A 16,561-nucleotide genomic window follows, 5' to 3' on the forward strand; every position below is an offset into this window, starting at 1 on the left:
GAGGTAAGTGCAGGGTCTGGACAGCTTCATTTAGGAAAGGGTGTAACAAACACCACTTCTAAACCTTAAGCTGTATCACTGCTCTGTTGGAGCTTTTAGCTAGAAGTGGTGGCTGAAAGAGGAACTGAGCTGATACTGATGGTTACCAGTGCTAGGTGGCAGCACAGTGACAACATAACCACATACCTCACTGGAGGTGCTGAGGAAAGTCAAGTTAAAATACTATTTTTCAGCTACTATGCTCCTGTTTCACAGATTTGGAATATACACTATGGAAGCTGGGTTATTCTGAAGAATTTTAGTATTCTTAGTAAATATTACTAGTAAATTGAGGACTGAGGAGCAGAATGTTGAAAAGGATTTATTGAATCGCTTGATAAATGAAAACATTTTTAGTATGTTCTGGAGCAGGCTTACATCTTGAATTTCAACATACTGGAAGCTGATTCTCTTTGTACAGTTGCTAGCTGTATACTTCCTTCTACATGTACATGGTCCACTTGTGGTACAAAAATCAAAATAACTTGGAGCACACAGTCCACTGAACATCATTCCTCTGGGTTTTGACCAAATTATTTCCTGATTTGGTCATCTAAAAAAGGATGTTCACTCATCTAAGATCTCTTCATCCAGATTGATATCTGTGGTATCAATATCCTCCAGATCCAAGTTATCTAAGTCATCTTCCAAGTCCAGCAGTGTCTAGGGAGAGAAAAGACTGGATGAGGAGGATACCACTATGGTTACATGTGCTGCAGCTTGTGGGGTGGATCTGCACTCTGCAAACCAAGGCCTCATGAGGAACAAATGCTAAAGGAGGCTGGAGAGCAGCTGCCTGCCTGGTGAGGAAGCCTCTTCCACCAGTGCAGCTTTTTACCATGTGAGCAGCTGGGTTTGAAGTCCCTTTGTGAGCCCTGCCTGCTGAACTGGGCTGTTACAGTGTGCAGGCACTGGACACTGCTCTGGGACTGCCAGGGTCATGAGTGCAGCTGCTTGAATCACACTCACTGAAGTGTAAAATGAATTGGGTGCTTATACTTCACCTCATAAAACTGTTTGGGTACCTTTTGATCTCTTGCTGGAAGGTTATCAGAATTCTGCACAACTGTCTTCATCACTTCTTGTTTAGGAGAGGGAACTGGTTCTTCAGCCTTCTTCTAATGGCAAAGAAAGTCCTTTAGTTTTTTTTTTCAATTTAAATTCTTTCAACAAAAGCAGGTAAACAACAGCAGAACTCTAATGCCCCTTGTCCAGTGGCTCTCTTTCAGCTTCCCTCAGTTAGTCTTGAGCCAGATCTTCACTGTCAGAAAAGATTCTACTCCTCACTCCACTGGAGACTATTTCCCTTCCCAGTATATTTGAAGCAGTTGATAATGGAACTGATAAAATGAGAACCTTCAGAAATTATCAGTTCATCTTAAACACTGAAGTGCTGTTAGTGATTTTCAACATCCTCAGCAGGAGAGACTAAGTTAGTTGAGACTGACAGCAAATTTTAGGATTCCAAAATACTGGGCTTAGTGTCCCAGATCCTATAATGGTTTAACACTTTCTTCTTGCTTCACTGCTGCATAAATTTTATATTAATTAGTCAGTACTATTATTGAAGCAATGGTACTATTCAATTAACTGTACTTAATTATAGAATTAATCTATCTCTTACAAAATGTTCCATATTCAGCCTCAGCTGTAGGAGACAACTGGGGTTTAGGGCTTCTATGAGAACATGAGCTGAATGCAAAGATGCACTGAGGTCTTGTTTTCAGCTTCTATGGCAAGCTGGTTCTCAGTTCTTTCCATTTGTTTCCATAGGCAGCCCAGACAGTTTGTTTATCATCTTTAACAAACAAGCAGACAAGTTTGATTTTGCTTTAATAGTATTTCCTTTGATGCACAAGAGGCAAAGAGTCACTAGAGAGGCTTGGGAGTAACCTAAGCTCTCTGCTCTGTCAGGGATGTCCCAAACTCTGCTCTGTAGTGCACCTCCTATGAGGAAAAACATACAGGCAATGGAGAGCTGTAGCTTTTCTGTTTCTCCTTCAGTTTCCAGTGCAATTTTGATTTTAGATGTTTAGAGCCTCAAAGAGTTGTGCCAGTATCACTGCCTTTAAGAAACCCTCACATTATGATTTTCACAGACAAATGTAAAGTGTATTTGACTTGAGCAAAATTAGAAGTTGTCATCTTCTGCTAAGGCTCTGAAAAGCTTTAAGTTTGTTTCAATCTCTATGCTTGTTCCTTATACTTGTCCTATTTTCTGCATAAGAATTGGACAACTGAGGTGGTAAAAAATTAGTTTGTTACTTCAGACATTGACTAGAATCTATGTTCAAGTACCCAAGTAGGATTCCTGGCCAGTTAGTTGTGTTATTCCACAACCATGGAGCACACAACAAAGAACAGAGCATTTGTCATTGCTGTAACAGGCAAGTTTCCATTTCCAGCTGCAGTGTTGGTAAATGCAACTGGAGTTACCTTTCTGTGGGATGAATTCAATGGAAAGACTCTAGAACTACTCACACTACACAGGGTGACCCAAGGTAAGGAGGAAGCACACAAATAATTTCACAGTCAAGAAGCTGTTAGTAAGTGCAGATGTAGATGAAAAAGAATCTGAGGCAAAAGAACATGAAGCCAACTGCAGCACTTACAGTCAAGGTAATAAAAGCAACCATTTGTCCATTACTGGTGAAATATTCTCCAGGGTAGAAGTTACTGTAAGATAGCAAAGTTCTCCCTTAGATTCATCACTGACTGACCTGAGATGGCATTATTCCAGAGGGCTCAAATCCTTTTGCTTCTTCAAGTAAGTTTCTTTCTTCATTTGGCTAAAAGTAAAAAGAACCCCAGACACATTGAAGTGTTGCACTGAGTTGCTTAGAGCTGATTTGACCCAGCACCAAATGTTACTCTTCTAGAGACAGTCAAACCTTCTACTTACAGTGACAAGGGGGTATTCCCTGGCTGGCCTCAAGTCAGCAAGACTTTGCTTAACATACTCTTCAGCAACAAAAGCTTCCTTTAATCCAGGGAAAAGATTTTCATATTCTGTGGGATCAGCAAGGGACTCAGCAGCCTTCTGGTTGACTTTAGAGAGGTTCTCCCTCCAGAGTTTAACAACCCTGGGGATGCAAACCACATTTGTTAGAGATAGCTCATTCAGACAACACAACTCATGCTCTGCACATGCTTAGGAATTACCTTGAAACTTGGCTTGGCAAATACGTCCGTGCAAGGAAAGCAGCTTCAGGGAGACGCCCAGTTTTGATCAGCAGTTCCAAACATGAATCAAGCCTAAAAAGATTTCAAAATATGATTTGAACCAGTAAACTTTAAGACAAATTTTTGTATTAGAACAGCTGTTTATTCTATTCCATTAATTTCAGGTGCTTTCATTTCAGATTTTAGACCTAGCAGCCATGTCCATCAGAATGAGCTTTTCTGAGAGGACCTATGCTCATCTTTCTCCATGGAGTTTTCAGTTAGCTGAAATGAACCACTTGAAGAACCTGAGGGTCTCTGCACCTGAGACAGCAGAACAGAACAATCAGAAGCTCAGTTGCTACTTACTTTCCCTGCAGGAAGTAGCTCATAAATGCCACATTATTCTTGCCATCCTTCTCAGCACCTTCTGCCAACTTGTTCACCATGCTGGCATTCCCTGAAGCTGTGGCCAGGAGCAGCAGCCCTCCATAGTCCTGGGCATGGTGGAGACACTCCTGGGCTAAGCCAAACTGGCATTTACTGATGGCAAGCTCTGCAAGCTGCTTCCACTTCTGTTCTGACTGATTGCACAAAAAGGGGAGAGGGAGGGAAAGAAAAAAACCAAACCACTCACATTTCTGAACAGCATTTCAAGGTTTTCAGAGCACTCAGTATGAAAATACAAGTTGACTTGTGAAGGTGCTGTATCCCATGACTACACTTGTCTTCCTGTGGAGGTACTGCAATTACTGCAGCTTCCCAGCATGGCACAGTGAGTGCCAAGAGATCCCTACCTAGCTGTAACACTACATAAAATAAACAGCTTCTCAGTAAACATGGAGGGGAGAAGCAGGCAGAACTCTGGGAATTTAACTATAACAATCTCTTAAAGCTCCCAAGTTAACTCTCAGAATGCTGAAAGCATCTGTGTCTGTAACTAGGTTAACATTCCTTCTAAATAACTGGATTATTTTACAGCAGGAACAAGGAGATCAACTCTCTGCATAATAATGATGGGACAAATCAGATTTTTTAGTGCAGCAGTCTAAGTTTGCCAAGGCTGGAACAAAGGTCTGAAGGCTTCAGCCCTGTCTTTCCTCCTCCCACTGTTAAGTACTGGAGATTAAGGCTTGGTTCTGGGCTCAGGTTTTGTACTCTCCAGGAGTTCCTGTGGCTTTCTGAGCAGACATCATTCTTTGTCCCAGTCCCACAGCTTAGATTCCTTTGAATTACGGGCAGCAGAACTTCACCAAAGGAGTTGGAGGCATTTCAGTTGTGTTTAGGCAGTGGTATTGCACCTCCACATACCACTGCCTTTTCTTACAGGGCTCTCAGAATCCCAGGATGAATCACCCAAATTTATATCATTACCTCTGCTTCCACTGCAAGCTGATAGGCTATTTTTAATTCTCCAAGTTGAAGAGCAAGTTCAAAACGATGCTCTGGATCTGTAGATACTGCAAGAGCTTGTTGTTTGAAGCCCTAAAATAAAAATCTGACAGTGAAGCTGGGACCTGTCAGGTCAAACATAATCCCAAATCCTTTAACAAAAGCACTCTGAACAGAAGGTTGCAGTGTTCTCAAACAAACAGGATAATTAACAAGAGTTAATGCTCACAGATGCTATCACTGGGTTTTGCTTAGCAAACCCCATTAAGAATGTGAATAAAGTGATTTATTTAGTTATAACTAAGAAGTAGTTTTCTTGCCTGTTTTTCAAGAAAATGTGCGACCCTGGTTCTCTGTTCTTTTGGGATTGTGGGAAGAACTTTGTCAGCCATGCCGAAATCCCTCCTCATCACTGCAGTTTGATATTCCAGCACTGAGACCAGCAGAGAGTAACTAACAATGTTTAGCTCTTTATCACCCAGATAGAGCCTGTTGTCCTTGGGGATATAGCCCAGGAGATACATTGTTCTGGAACAAAACACAGAGCAGTCAGCTTCAAGAGATCCACACAAAGAGTCTGTACAAAACCATTCCAGCAGCTCTTATGGTAGCAAGGATACTCCCCTCAAACACTGCTTTTCCTGGGTGTACTCTGTCACCCAGCACTGTTCATCCCTCACAATACCCCACTTGTTCCCCCCCTGCTGCTCCAGCAGCTGCCAGGGTGCACCTTGAACCCCCTTCACTGAGAGAACCTTGAAGACTTTAAGTGAAGCAGCAACTCACCTGTCCAGGTGGGCAATGGTGACAATCTCTCCTCCAACGTAGTAGTTGAGTCTATTCACAGAACTGGTGTAAATGAAGCAGTCACCGACCCACAGGCCTGTTTTCACAATCTCCTGGATCTCACCAAGAACCTGCAAAGCAAATTTGGGGGAATTAGATACATAAAAATGGTATTTCTAGGTAGCAGAAAGACTACTGCAATTTAAAATATAATTCCATATTCTATACTTTAATCGTTGGGCAAGTTGGGCAAGTTGCAAATACTTCTAAATATATTCTATACTTTAATCGTTGGGCAAGTTGCAAAATAAGTTTAGATATAGATTAGAAGTACATAAATGATAATTTCATTCTACATGCATGCTACCCTAATTCTTAACTAAGCCAATTATAAATCTAGGGAACAAGCACCAAACTAAGCATTAAGCAAGACAATCAAAGGTCACTTTCCTTCTGTAATTTTGATTCACCACTGAGGTTTTTTCACTTCTCAAACTTGAATAACATTTCAAGACTTGAAAATTGTAGAAAAAAAAATGAATCAATGACCCAACAGTGTGTTTAAAAAAGTATCTCTATAACTCTCTGACAATAGTGAACAGATGAAGAGAAATGTTGGCATCAAAGTCTGTTATGCTGGGATTCAGACAGGGATACACTCCTCATGAATCCCAAAAAAATGATGAAGTGCTCCTCAGGCAGGGGCACAATGTGTGATACTAAAAATGGTCTGGAAACTAACATTTAAATTGGACTATGTTAAGGACTAAGCTTGCTGCACTCTCATGCTTCTACCATCTCTAATCTCATTCCACTTTTTAAATAGAAGGTACCTCAAAGGCATCTTCAATGCCATCTTCAGTGACACCTTCATGTGTTTCTTGGGCTGCTGCCACTTTTTCTGACAGGTACTTGAGAATGAAGAATGACTCCTCTGTAGCAATGCACACGAGCTCACCCGAGTCAGACCAGAAAATCTGTGAGAGCAGAATCAACAGTGGCAGTGTTACACACCCCAGGCTAAGAAGGATGATGTGGGAATTAAAGGTCAAACATCCCAAGTCTAGAAGCTTTAGGACTGAGAAGTCAACACATACAGGAATTTTTCTGCCCTTTCTGCTACATGAGTGAGATAAACTTTAATTATTACTTTATTATTGACAGCTTTGCTTCATGCAAGAAAACCAGTTTAGTAAAAAAAAAAAAAAATAAATCAGTAAATCAGACAGGTAAATATCTTCAGTCCCATGCAGAAACTCACATGTTTGGGCTGGATTTCAATCCTGCGAATCAGCTCTGTGTTCTCCCAGTCATAGAATGCCAGGCCATTAACAGATCTGACTCCCAACAAAAAGCCACCATAGATGCCTACAAGAAAATAAAGGTGGAAGAAATCCACATTGTACAAAAACCATACCAACATATCTATTTTTAAAGTATTTACCTTCTGCTCCAAAATCAGGCTTGAACGACTTCTTCTCTTTGAAATTTTTAAATATCTTTACAACACTGTTGCTCTCCCTGATTGCATACCTAAATAGAGATTAAATTGTAAATAAACAAAACAATTATTTCGTTTCCAAAGTAGTAAATTATTAAACTATAAGCTGCTACAAAACAATGCATTTGACTTATCTTCTAAAACCAGCAGAGTCCTAAAAATCCCAAATTTTCAAGCAGGAAAACTACTGAAAGTTCATTTTACATACATATTTCATGGCCTGAAAACTAAAGTAAAGTAGCAGCTGCAAATGTAATACAAAGGAAAAAACTTGCAAGACTTACTCTGAAGAGTCATGTGCCCACACAAACTCCTGTGCAGAACCAAAACTCTTGTTCCTCAGAGCCATGGCTGTGTAGATGATGTATTCACCATCACCACACACCACCACAAACCTGGGGCAGGAGAGAGAGGCACTTGTCAGGTATCTGTGTCCAGGTCAACAGGCAGCAGCGAGAAGGCAGACTATCTGTACAGGTAAAGGCTCCCATGCCCAAGGTGATCACTGAAACACAGAGCATGAGCTTTATATATGCCTAAAATGTCATGGAACTCCACTTCCTTCCTGAGTCATGCTCCTTCTGGTCTCCACTGAGCACCTCTTGGACTCTGGATCCCTTTTATTTGAGCCTGTTAACAAAAAACCCCAACCAGTTCAAGAGAAGTGATGAAGGAATGTGTTACCGTCCATTAGGGTTGTGCTGGATTGTCTGAGGATAGATTTCACAGCTGCCCATATCCTTCACAGCCAGTGGCAACCTCTCTCCATCTTTGATTTCAGCATCTCCCATTGCTTTCAAGTTAGCCTGTTGGACTTCAGAATGTTTAGCCCAAATGATTTTTCCATTTGCATCCATGGACATGGCAGGTTCCTCACGACCAAGCTAGAAAGTAAGAAATAAGTGAGGCTATGGAAAAAATACATTGTTGATTTTCTTTTCAGTTGTAAATATCAAGTGAAATATCCAATCTCTATGAAAAAATGCCAATTAAAATGCCAAAATGTCAGTATTTTATGTATGATTCCAGAATCAGAAACCAGTTGTTGTGCACACAGGACAGGATGAATCACAATTTCTCCCTCCAAACCATTAACTGTACCTTAACAATGATGCTGCCCTCATCATAGCCCAGAGCCACGTTGTTGGAGCCCCTGAGGCTGGCCACACACCACACCCTCTCCATGCCATAGTTCAGGGTGCTCTCCAGGCGGTACGTGCTGGAGTGCCAGATGCGCACCGTGCCTGGGGAAAAACACAGCCATGGGTCCCTTCAGCTCAGTCTGAGGGCAGCAGGGGTGCAGCCACACCACCACAAGAGCTCTGCCCTCAGTGCTTTTCCTGTCCTTTCTACACCAGAAAATCCAAAGTTACCATCTTCAGAGCCGGTGATGATGATGGGCAGCTCCGGGTGGAAGCTGACACACGACACGTTCTGAGCGTGGCCTTCCAGCGTCTGGACACAAGTTTTATTCTAAAAGCAAGAGAGAACACAATGCCACATTTTAACCCTTATTTCCTAAAAAAATAATCTCCTCCAAATCCAAAATAGATCTGAAAATTCTCTACATTTCTTACATTTGCAAGGTGTTCAAACAACAGCACTAAGCTCTTAAAAACTGATTGTATTGAGCTGTACCTCCTGCCCAGAAGAAAGGGTTTCCCCTGACAGAAGTGTTTTCCTCTAGTTTCAGATGTGTTTATGGCTAGAAAATATGCTTACTCAGAGCTGCATAGCACATTAAAGCATGATAGAAAGTTGAGTTCACTGTGAAAAAAAAATCATAACCAAATATTGCATTCCAGGTGAAAACAGATCTAATTTAGGTCTTTGGTAAGAATGTTCATTCACACAGTTGTGAAAGTCAGGCTGCTCTGCTTGAGGTAACTAAGACTGGAGCATGTACAGTGTCTCCAGCTGCACATGGGGGCAAAATCCCAAGCACTGCTGTGTAATATTCATGACTGCATTGAATGCTTAAATCAGCAGTGCCAGCTTCAACTTGTGGGCTTGGATTTACTCCAGGGCACTAAGTTTTAGTGACCAGAAAGTACCACCTAACAATTTCTGTCTCACCCTTCTGGCCATTCAGACACTTGTAGACAGGGAGAGCTCAGGAGCTCTAGGCTCCAGCAACAGAAGTGAATCCCTGGATTAGATCTCTCTTTCCTGAGGAGCATTCAAGCAGGGCACCTCAGCACTCCTGCCCTGTTTGGGGGTACAAACACTGCATGCAACACATGGGACTGTGACAATGTGCACAGGATGAAACAGGAGAGGGGGAAGCTGTAAAGATTGAAGAAAAAAAAAAAAGAGGAACAGCTTAATCCACATACATGAGGTCTAAAAGGCAGGGAATCAATTTGTCACAGGAAAAAAAATCTAACGATAGAAAGTTTATAACAAATGTATAAAAAAAATGTATAAATGGCAGCCTGCACAAAGGCTCCTGAAGAGCTGAGCACACACCTGGTAGTCCCAGATCTTCACCAGGCGGTCATCTGCCCCAGAAATGAGGTATGGCTTGTCCCCACCACTGTAATAGTCAATGCAGTTCACTCCTTTCTCATGGCCTTCCAAGGTGAAGTTGGGAGAGGATGATCCAAGCTGCCACACCTGACCAATAAAACACAAACACCTGTACCCAGCCACCTGCTGTGTCCAGGTCACCCTTGGCACACACAACAGGTGTCCAGTGAGAAATAACACAGAATTCCAAAGACACTGTTGTTTTCTGAGGTGAAAAACCTCAACAACTGCTCAGCAAACTACAGTCCTTCCCCCAATAAACACAAATAACGTGCTGAATTGCCCATGCTCTCTGCTCATACCTCTAAACATTGAAATTGGTTGCTTTAAACATTTTTAAGGACATGAAATCATATAAAGCACTGTTTTTAAGAAGTACCACATGTTTATAAAATGAACTAGTAACTGATTGTTATTATACATGAGTTTCCTCTGTGTCCTGAATTTTAATTTTCCCACTAGACTCAAGAATATCAAATCTCATGTTAAATGAGGATACAAAATGAAGCAAGTCAAGTGTAGATATACTGGTGTTTTCTCATGTTTATCACATCAAATCAACATTTCCATGCACCTGACCTCAACATCTGTGGCCATATGAAATCAGTGCTGGCTTTTTACAGCCAATATACTGATGATGTACAGGAAATGTGAGGAAGTGTCCCTGCTCAGTGGCTGAAAATCTGGAGTCACAGATATTTAATAGCAGCTGCACAGCAGATGAGACCATGAGAAGGCTGAAGGCATCACTGGAAACAATTCCATGCACAGACAGCCAAGGACATGCAAGTAATGGGAGAGACACCTTTACCAGGGTTATTTTTTCTTTTTAGTGCACAGTTAAAGTCTTTACCTGCTCTATGGCTTTAATGCTCCCAAATCACTCACTGACAGTAAAACCATCACTCCTCTCCCATTACTCCTATCCCATATTTCTGTGCAGTCCAAATGGAGATACAGCTCTTAGAAGAGTTTAAAGAACAACTTTCCAATTGTTAGAGACAACAGGGGTAAATTTACTGAATTACTTAGCAGAGGCCTGGAGCAATGTCCAGGTCTTTGTTCAGTCAAAATTCAATTATTGCACCTGCTTTTAAGAACACTGAGCCATCATCCATAACAGGATTATTGCTTTGTGTGCACTGATAACCACTTAATGACTAAAAACCCCCAATACAGCTTCTCTACCTTAATTGTCCTATCCAAAGAGGCACTGGCAAACTGGTTATTGTCTTTTGGGTTTATGACAATCTGCATGACGTAGTGGGTGTGTCCTTCAAACACCTGAGAACAGGACCATTTCTTATCCCAATCCCAGAGTTTGATCAGCATGTCATCTGGAAAAAAACACAAACAAGCTCCTTAAAGTGCATAATCCTTCAGAAGTTCATGCTACAGGCTGGAAAGGAGGCACTGCTAATCATCTATTTGCATCTATAGCATTACTAGTCCTTCAGAAGGACCAAAAGGAGATGAAAGCTGTCTGTTGCTTTCAAGTCAGATTCCCAGCTGAAAACTTACTCCAAACCACAATGAAATCTTTTTAAAAACACAACCTGAGCTGTTATTTGAGAGTTTGCCACACTAATTGGCACACACATGAATGTCTCCTCAGGCAGATATTAAGAGAAAAAGCTCAAAGCTCTTTTCTCTGACAAGAACATAAGCCATTATATTTTAAATTTGAAGTGCAAACGATATTCCATTAAAAAAACATGAACACATCTACCAAGAAACAACAAAATGACAACTGTCACATTGGCTCCTTGCTCAAGGACTCCTGAGTCTTCCCAGAGGGTGCAGGCCCTCACCCCACAGCAAACAGGAGCCTGAGAAGAGCTGCAAGTGAGAAGAAGCCAAAGGACTCTCACCACTGCTTGTGAGGATGAAGGGCTGCGTGGGGTGCACTGCAATGCACCGGATGTAGTCGGAATGGGCCTCAAACATGTGAACTCTTTCCAGGGTGTTGTAATTAAAAACTCTGATCTGCATGTCATCCTGGAAAAGGGGGGAAAAGCCACGTGAAAAGAAGTCTCTTGGGCAGTGCACCTTCTGTGCAATGCAGGGGAGCTAGGAGAAAACATTCCACCCCTGAAGACAATAAAATGTTTAAGGAATTTTGCTTGCTAATGATATAAATTATACTTGGATTCAGAAGGCTATAAATTACTGCTGTTTCAAGTCATTTATGAAATGGAAAAAGCAAATTTTCATTTTTACAAGTAACTGAGTCATGGCAGCATATGGTAATGAAATGGAAACACATTTTTACTCTGGGTACAGGGCAGAAGACTAGGAAATGAAAGTTGAGAAAAAAAAAAACATTTAGGCATTACCTTAATTTAGCCAATAAATATTCACTCCATAAAGAAAAATGTGTTACCAAGATCAGAATACAATTATTCCTCTCAAGGTACATTCACTGAATAAAAGCAGGCTCTTATTTTTCTAGTGATGAGCAAAACTAAAAATTATTTTTAATATAACCAAGAAAAAAGTAGAAAGCGATTTCAAATTCATTTTACCTAGGACTGTCAATAGTTTCATCTTAGTAAAAGCAGCACCTATGGCACTGAGTCAGAACTCTGTGCTGAGTATGTTCCAGCTGAACTCCATCTCCCTGGCATTACCTGCACAGTCAGTCACCTTAGCAGGTTGCTCTTTTTTGAAATGAAAATTTAAGCTTCTAAGCTTCCTTAAAGGAGAAAACTTCTGGGAAACTGTAGTGAAGTGTTCCCTTCTCCTCTACAAATTCAGATCAGATCAGATTATTACACGATGCAGAAAGTACTGGCATGAAAACTGATCAGAGAAAGTGCAGGAAATCACAAGAGGAAACAGCTTACAGCTCCAGTCACAACCCAGTTCTTCCTTGCCACGAACTTGGCAGCTCTCACAGGCAGGTCACACACTTCAAAATTCTTCACCAGAGTCTGAAAATAAAACCAGTTAAGTTTATAGCAGTGCAAAAAATACCAACTTTGAAATGAGCTCTATCTTCTTAACAGTGTCCCAATATGTCACTTCCTTGTCTACTGAAACACTGAGAGCAGTCAGTTAGCAGCAGTGACTGAAGAGTCTGTACAAATTCCCTTTCCAGCACCAGCTCCACAGTTGTGCACCTTTCCCAGCGAGGCCCTCACCTGTGTCTCGTGGTTCCAGACACAGACACTGCCGTTGTAGAGGCTGGCCAGCATCCATGGCTCCGTGGGATGCAGGTCCACGCTCTTGACGCGGTCAGAGCGCGCCGTCAGCTTCCGCTTGATGTCCAGGCGCAGAGGCTGGGGGAACAACCAACAGGAGCACCAGGTGATTGAGCAGCAAACTGCCTCAGGAAGGGACAGGGAAAGCTGCACTTCACTCCTAGAATGAAAGGATGCAACCCTGCTGCCCCTGCAGGCAGAAGGTTACTGCTCTTTTCTATCTGTCTGTGTATCTGTTTTTGTAGGAAGGCTTCACATCCCCACCAATGGCAGCGGCTCTGCTTAATTTAATTCTGGGAAACTCAGATTTGTAACTCCGGTAGAGTCAAAAAAAAACCCCAAAAAAAGATGCACTGCACATCCTCCTGGTGTCCCTGAACTATGAAAGCAAAGCAAGGAGAATTTGCTCCTAATACAAATCTAAAAATAAATCTTCCTGCTACTTCACCTGACAAACCAGGAAGAAAAGTCAGTTACCACAACAGAGCACAACATTTGCCCATTGTAAATTTAGTTCCATTCACAATTCCAAAAGTATGGTTTAGAATGGAACACTGGCTGGTAAAAACTGAGAGCAGGGAAAAGTTTAAGTCTTCCCCTTACAAAGAAGGCTCTGACCTTCCACTTTAATCACTGGCAATGTAAAGCTGTCGCCACAGAGCAGGGGTCGCTCCTGGCCCCTCGTTTCCCCTCACGAGGATGCTGGAGATTGCTGTGAGCTCTCTCCGAGTCTCCTGCAGGCTGAACAGACCAAGCGTCCCAAACCGCTCACACGGTATTTAAAAGGCATGAAGTCTAGCAAAGTGATTTTCTAATATATTCGAGGCATTGTGGATTCCTTTAGACACTCATTGGAGATCATTTAACGCTGCTTTTATCTCAGAGAACTCAGTGGATAATGGCTGACCAAAGAACACTACATGCATTAATAAAACCTGCAGTTACCTATGTTAGACGCTGCAAGGAACAAAAACCACCTGGTTATCAGGTAGTACCTGAACCATGGCTTTGACATGGGATGTGCAGATGAGTTTGGGTTCTCTTCTCCTGCTACAAACACCAGGAAGGCAAGCACAGCTACGCTCGGCTCCGCGCTTATCCCGGGAACCGCCGGGAGCTGCAGCTCCCTAGGGCCAGGAAGGGCCGCTCCGAGGGCTGAGTGCGACACGCACCCCGAGCCCCGGGACAGCCGCTCGCTGGGACTGAGAACAGCACGGGCAGCACCGCGCTGCGGCCCCGGCCCCGGTCCCGGCCCCTCATACGCCCCGTCCCCCGACTGCGGAGCTGCGCTGCCTCGCCGGGGCCGGCTGGGATGGTCACCCTCCCGCAGCGGGGGCGAGGCGCTCCCCGGGACCCTGCGTGTCGCTCACCATGGCGCCGCTGTGCCGAGGTGCCGCCCGGTGTCCCCAGGTGCCGCCCGCTGTCGCCGGCCCCGCTCCGCCCGGGCTCGCTCCGATCTCCGACGTGGAGCTTCCGGGCCCGCCGCTCTCGCGACAGCCCCGCAGGGCGCCCTCAGTCTCGCGAGAGCGAGGCGCTCCCGCGGGATGCCGGGACGTGTAGTCGGCGGCGCGGGGCAGGGTGGGAGTTGTAGTCGGCGCGCGCTGCCTCAGGGGCGGGGCCGGCTCGGGGCTGGGGAGGCACCGGCTGCGACGGGACCCGCCGGGACCGTGGAACCCAGCCCCGGGCCCTGGTACCGCACCCCGAGCGGCGCTCCGTGTGTCTGAGAGCGCTTACCAAACCCCTGAACCCTGTCAGGCTCGGTGCTGTGCTCACCGCCCTGCGGAGCCTGTTCAGTGCCCAACCTCCCTGAGAACAGCCTCAGTGTCTCCTGACCCGGCGCTCTGCCGTTCCCCCAGGTCCTGTCGTTGTCACCACAGAGCAGAGGTCCCTACGGGCCCCTCGCTTCCCCTCACGAGGATGCTGGAGATTGCTGTGAGCTCTCCCCGAGTCTCCTGCAGGCTGAACAGACCAAGTGTCCCAAACCGCTCATACGGCATCCCTGCCTTCACCTGCTCGTGGCCTCCTTTGGACACTCCCAAGTAGCTGAATGTCTTTTTCTGTACTGTGATGCCCCAAACTGTGTTCCCTCAGTGTCCCCGCTGTGACCCTGGACCCCTCAGTGAGGAGGGGTGGTGACGATCTCCAGGAGTGCCCGGTGCTGTCCCCCCAGCGCTGTCCCCTCAGTGCAGTCTGGCTATGCCCGGGGCTGTCCCCTCAGTGCGGTCTGGCTGTGCCCGGTGCTGTCCCCTCAGTGCAGTCTGGCTGTGCCCGGTGCTGTCCCCTCAGCGCTGTCCCCTCAGTGCGGTGTGGCTGTGCCCGGTGCTGTCCCCTCAGTGCAGTCTGGCTGTGCCCGGTGCTGTCCCCTCAGCGCTGTCCTCTCAGTGCAGTCTGGCTGTGCCCGGTGCTGTCCCCTCAGCGCTGTCCCCTCAGTGCGGTGTGGCTGTGCCCGGTGCTGTCCCCTCAGTGCAGTCTGGCTGTGCCCGGTGCTGTCCCCTCAGCGCTGTCCCCTCAGTGCGGTGTGGCTGTGCCCGGTGCTGTCCCCTCAGTGCAGTCTGGCTATGCCCGGGGCTGTCCCCTCAGTGCAGTCTGGCCTTGCCCGGTGCTGTCCTCCCAGCGCTGTCCCCTCAGCCCGGCCATGGTGGCACTGCCAGGGGACAGGAGCCTGGTGACAGCGCTCCAGGGTCCCTGCCAGGGAGCCCGGCATGCCCATCGCCCCTGAAGGCAAACACTGAGCCTGGCCAGTGCTGCACACCCCGAGACAGGCAATGGGACACTTTTCTCAATCATTGTGCCAGCTAAAATTGCTGCAACTCCAAACAGCATCTAGCAGAAACATGGAAAATGTGAGGGTTTGGGAAGCACCAGAGCATGAGGAACCACTCCTGAGGGAATTTCTCCTACCCCCACTCCCAGACTGAAGTTGTATCTCTAAAAATTGCATCTCCCACATTTTGTTGTATAAAGGAGAGGAATAACACAGAGGATCTTTATATTTATTGGGATCCAGTTAAAGAAAATTCTCTTTTTGATACAAGTGTTCAGCTGGGGATTAGGAGCCCTGTGTCCTCCATCCCGCAACACTGCAAGAAGGATTACACTGGCCTGGAGTGTTTAGAGTCTGAAGGATATAAACAAACAAAAGCCACAGAGACAAAACAGTTACTGCAATTCTTGTCATTTTCACTTCGAGGGAGAAAAGACAGATAATTAAATCTTTAAAAAACCCCACAAGTCTGATGAAAAGTGAGAAAAGAAGCAAGAAAAGGGGCGCAATATTGTCAACTGCTATGGATGAGTTTAGACTTTCAGCTTCCTTTAAGTCTTGCTTTCCCCTTTGAATTCATTACAATAATGATTCTACAATGTAATGAATGACACTTAAAATGTTTAAGTACAGAATCTGGATAACCCTGCCTAAAAGGAACAATTAGAGTAAAATGTATAAATTTTGAGTGTAGTTCAGGATTTTTAGGCTGAGGTGGAACACTGAAAGAGGAGATGTAGAGGAAAGTGACCATAATAGAGAATGTAGGTGGTGGGGGCTATACAGCACACACTGTGTGTTTTTCCTTGAAAAATTCAATGAAGTCCTGTCCAGAGAGAGATGAGACTATTACAGGGCAATTAGAGATGGTCAGCAAGGTAAGGGAAAGATGAAGGAGTAGAGCTTGTTAGTCAAGAAAATAACAGCAGAGAAAGGAAGAAATTATTTTGCTATTAGCTTCTCCTGGGAACTTGTAGTAATAGAAAAGCTAAGGAGGAGAGAAACAGCATAGGGTATAAGCCAAGACTGACCTTACAGGAGGAAAGAAGAAATGAAAAAAAAGCAATTAAATTCGAAATAAGAAATATCCCTCACAAGCTGTAAGAGGCAAGTTTACCAGCTGGGTATGAGTTCTGAGTCCAAACCATGATCCATTGTGGAAATGAAATAGGTTTACAGAGGGAA

The 16,561-nt window shown here is 44.5% G+C and overlaps 1 protein-coding gene across 4 annotated transcripts; it reads right to left on the reverse strand.

Moving 5' to 3' along the window:
* Positions 1-345: 345 nt before the first annotated feature.
* Positions 346-14,143, reverse strand: COPB2 (COPI coat complex subunit beta 2). 4 transcript variants are annotated; one of them, XM_071437157.1, is made up of 22 exons: positions 13,983-14,143; positions 12,553-12,690; positions 12,256-12,342; positions 11,281-11,407; positions 10,598-10,746; positions 9,350-9,496; positions 8,254-8,353; positions 7,982-8,124; positions 7,565-7,764; positions 7,165-7,275; positions 6,824-6,912; positions 6,641-6,747; positions 6,213-6,356; positions 5,380-5,510; positions 4,914-5,121; positions 4,576-4,686; positions 3,571-3,785; positions 3,202-3,294; positions 2,942-3,122; positions 2,760-2,828; positions 1,065-1,154; positions 346-702 (listed from the first exon to the last, which is right to left on the reverse strand). In XM_071437157.1, the coding sequence occupies exons 1-22, from the start codon at positions 13,983-13,985 to the stop codon at positions 607-609; spliced, it is 2,739 nt and encodes a 912-aa protein (XP_071293258.1). In that variant the 5' UTR covers positions 13,986-14,143; the 3' UTR covers positions 346-606. The 4 variants fall into 4 exon arrangements, with proteins under 4 accessions (XP_071293258.1, XP_071293257.1, XP_071293259.1 ...); XM_071437156.1 differs by having other exon boundaries at positions 1,065-1,157; XM_071437158.1 differs by lacking the exon at positions 1,065-1,154.
* Positions 14,144-16,561: the final 2,418 nt, after the last annotated feature.

The sequence above is a fragment of the Agelaius tricolor genome, unplaced genomic scaffold (assembly GCF_023055355.1).
Source record: "Agelaius tricolor isolate 1412-34295 unplaced genomic scaffold, bAgeTri1.0.p SCAF_12, whole genome shotgun sequence".
NCBI classification, from domain to species: Eukaryota; Metazoa; Chordata; class Aves; order Passeriformes; family Icteridae; genus Agelaius; species Agelaius tricolor.